General features: G+C 45.5%; 1 protein-coding gene across 1 annotated transcript; it reads right to left on the reverse strand.

Moving 5' to 3' along the window:
• Nucleotides 1-291: 291 nt before the first annotated feature.
• Nucleotides 292-1,164, reverse strand: OTUD6A (OTU deubiquitinase 6A). Its single transcript, XM_004615752.1, has one exon. It carries the CDS (start codon nucleotides 1,162-1,164, stop codon nucleotides 292-294), a length of 873 nt encoding a protein of 290 aa, XP_004615809.1.
• Nucleotides 1,165-2,515: the final 1,351 nt, after the last annotated feature.

A 2,515-nucleotide genomic window follows, 5' to 3' on the forward strand; every position in this document is an offset into this window, starting at 1 on the left:
GAGGTGAGTAGTACATATAATTCATGAAAAATCTATGGGGTAGGATAATTTAGATTCTATTTTGGTCAATGTCCCCTTCTCCACCTCAGAATTATGCTGTGGGTGACTGGGAGGATAGCAGGATGGACCAGGTGGTTCAATTTTGACTAAAAGAGAAGGAAAAAGCAGGAAAAAAAACAGGGGAAAGAGAAGAGCCTACTTAGGAGATGCAGCAAGGGTGGGAATCTTCCATTCCAGCACTGACACTGGCAGAGGCAATGGCAGCTGTGAGTTCTGTGGGGGCAAACTGGCCTAGAAAAGTCTTGGGGTGGAGCCCCCGACGGCGCCCGCAGTTATGGGCTTCACAGAATTGTAGTGCTCCCCAATGCTGCAAGCGTAGTGCAGGAAGACGAGGGTGATCGGCTTCTTGCTGTACTCTTCTCCGATGACAATCATGGGTGACTCTGCTTGAATTACCTCAATGGGGGTCTTCAGGACATGAGACAGCGCCCTCAGCTCCAGCTGGCCTCCCCATGCAGGGGTGCACACGATATCGTCGCAGTACCTTAAGAAATCTTCTCGGTTATTGCCGTCTTCGGATTCCGGATTGCTGAAGAAAGGCAGGAACTCTTCCATGTGACGACGCATGTACTTCGAAGTGCGGCTTCTCAGACTCTCCACAGACACATAGAACATTAGCTGGTCTTGGATAGCACGATACATGCAGTGGCCATCAGCGGGTATATTTTTCATCTCTAAATGCTTGGCCGACAGGATAACAGCCACCTTCTCCTCCTCCTCACGACGGAAGCTAGTCAGGTGCTCCATTTCCTCCTCAGCGATCATCTCTTGGCATTCTCTCTCCATAATCGCCCTTCTGTCGCACCTTTGCATTCTCGACATGCAGGGAGGTTGGTTCTCCAGATCCATCTTGGCCAGATCTTCAGTGACCAAGTCGAGATCGCTGCTGTCAGAAAGATTATCCTGGAACTGCTCCAACTCCTTCTGGTGTTTCTGTTCCATCTCGGCCTGGAGGCGGGCCACTTCGAGGTGCATCTGCTTCCTTCTCCTCTTGTCGCTCTTGGGTACTGAGTTTTTCATGTCTTGGATAAGGGCCTGAAGTTCACTCTTCTCACGATGGTGGCGTCGTGCTACCCTCTCTTGCTCACTCTGAAGATCTTCCATGATATTTCAGTTGAAGTCTGGTGGCAGCTGAAGTACTGACGACAGTTCAGGCCAACCTTTAAAACCTACCGAGCCTCCCTTCCCCTCACCAGTGGTTGCCCTCAAGCTATACACGTTCCTCTCCCTTATTGGCCATGGCCTTTCCACGGTCACACCCCCAAACTCATCCTGCATTAGGATTGGCTTGGGGATACTCTGCGCAATATGCTCCCTATGAACTTGGTAGTAAAAAGTGGTTCTGATCACAGAGGAAATTGAGTCCCTGTGTGTAGTGCAGCCCTTTGTGCATTTGGGGCAGCAATTGCACTTGCAGAATTTGTCATGGACTAATAAACCTTGTTTCATTTCCAAGTTGGCAAACAATGTAATCCCATCGATCTTTTGAGACTCAAATGACAAATACTATGTGATCTGACATAGGAACTTCCCATTACTCCTGGTATTCAGAAGGCAATGTGGCTTTCTCCAGTTTTTTTCAGTTCTTTTGACTAGTGAACCATGAACTTTGTGTACTAGAACAAAGACATTTTCTTACATTCCCGAGAACACAGAATCCTTTCTGTTTAGACCTTAAATCCACCGTGTGCCTTTTCGGTACAGGAAGGTAACACAACTGCCTTTAGTCATTCGCCACAAAAGAATAAAACTACTCTGAAATCCCCTACTCCCGTGTTCCCAGCTTGCAAAATGGGCAACCAACGATGTCCAGGAAGCCAGGCAGCAACATTCTTCAAAGCCACTGATGTTTGTTATTTTAAGTTCCTAAAAGTTCTTTTTCACGGGAGGAGTTGGGGCCACACTTAGTAATGCTTAGGGCTATTTCTGGCTCTGTGCTCAGGAGTGACTCCTGTGATGATTGATACTCATGGGACCATGCAGTGCTGGGATCAAAACGAGACCCACAGAATGTGAAACTATTGCTTTGGTCCCTGAAATTCTGAAAGTCCTAAAGAAAAAGAGTTAAAAAGGATGCTAAACTTCTTCGAAATACTTTTACCCTGCCCTGCTTGTGTGTATCTTAAATTGACAAATAGAATAGTCCTCTAGACATTTTCTTCTTATTAGAAATTACAAATTAGGAAAATGGACATTCTTCAAGTTGTTGCAATGACAAAAATCTCACTTTATTTCTTTGAAGTCATATGCAATGAAATGGATATTCTGTAGTTTGTTTAACTATTGACCTGTTGAAGAGCATCGTGTTAGTCTACAGTTTTGGTTTATCACAAATAAACCTGCTACAAACCCTCTTTTATAGGGGATTTTTCTTGGGGGGTATGTGTATAAACCTAAGTTCTCTGGGGAAAATGTCTAGGAGTGTCGTTGCTGGGTCATATTGTAAGTGTTTATT

Source organism: Sorex araneus, chromosome X, assembly GCF_027595985.1.
Source record: "Sorex araneus isolate mSorAra2 chromosome X, mSorAra2.pri, whole genome shotgun sequence".
Taxonomy (NCBI): domain Eukaryota; kingdom Metazoa; phylum Chordata; class Mammalia; order Eulipotyphla; family Soricidae; genus Sorex; species Sorex araneus.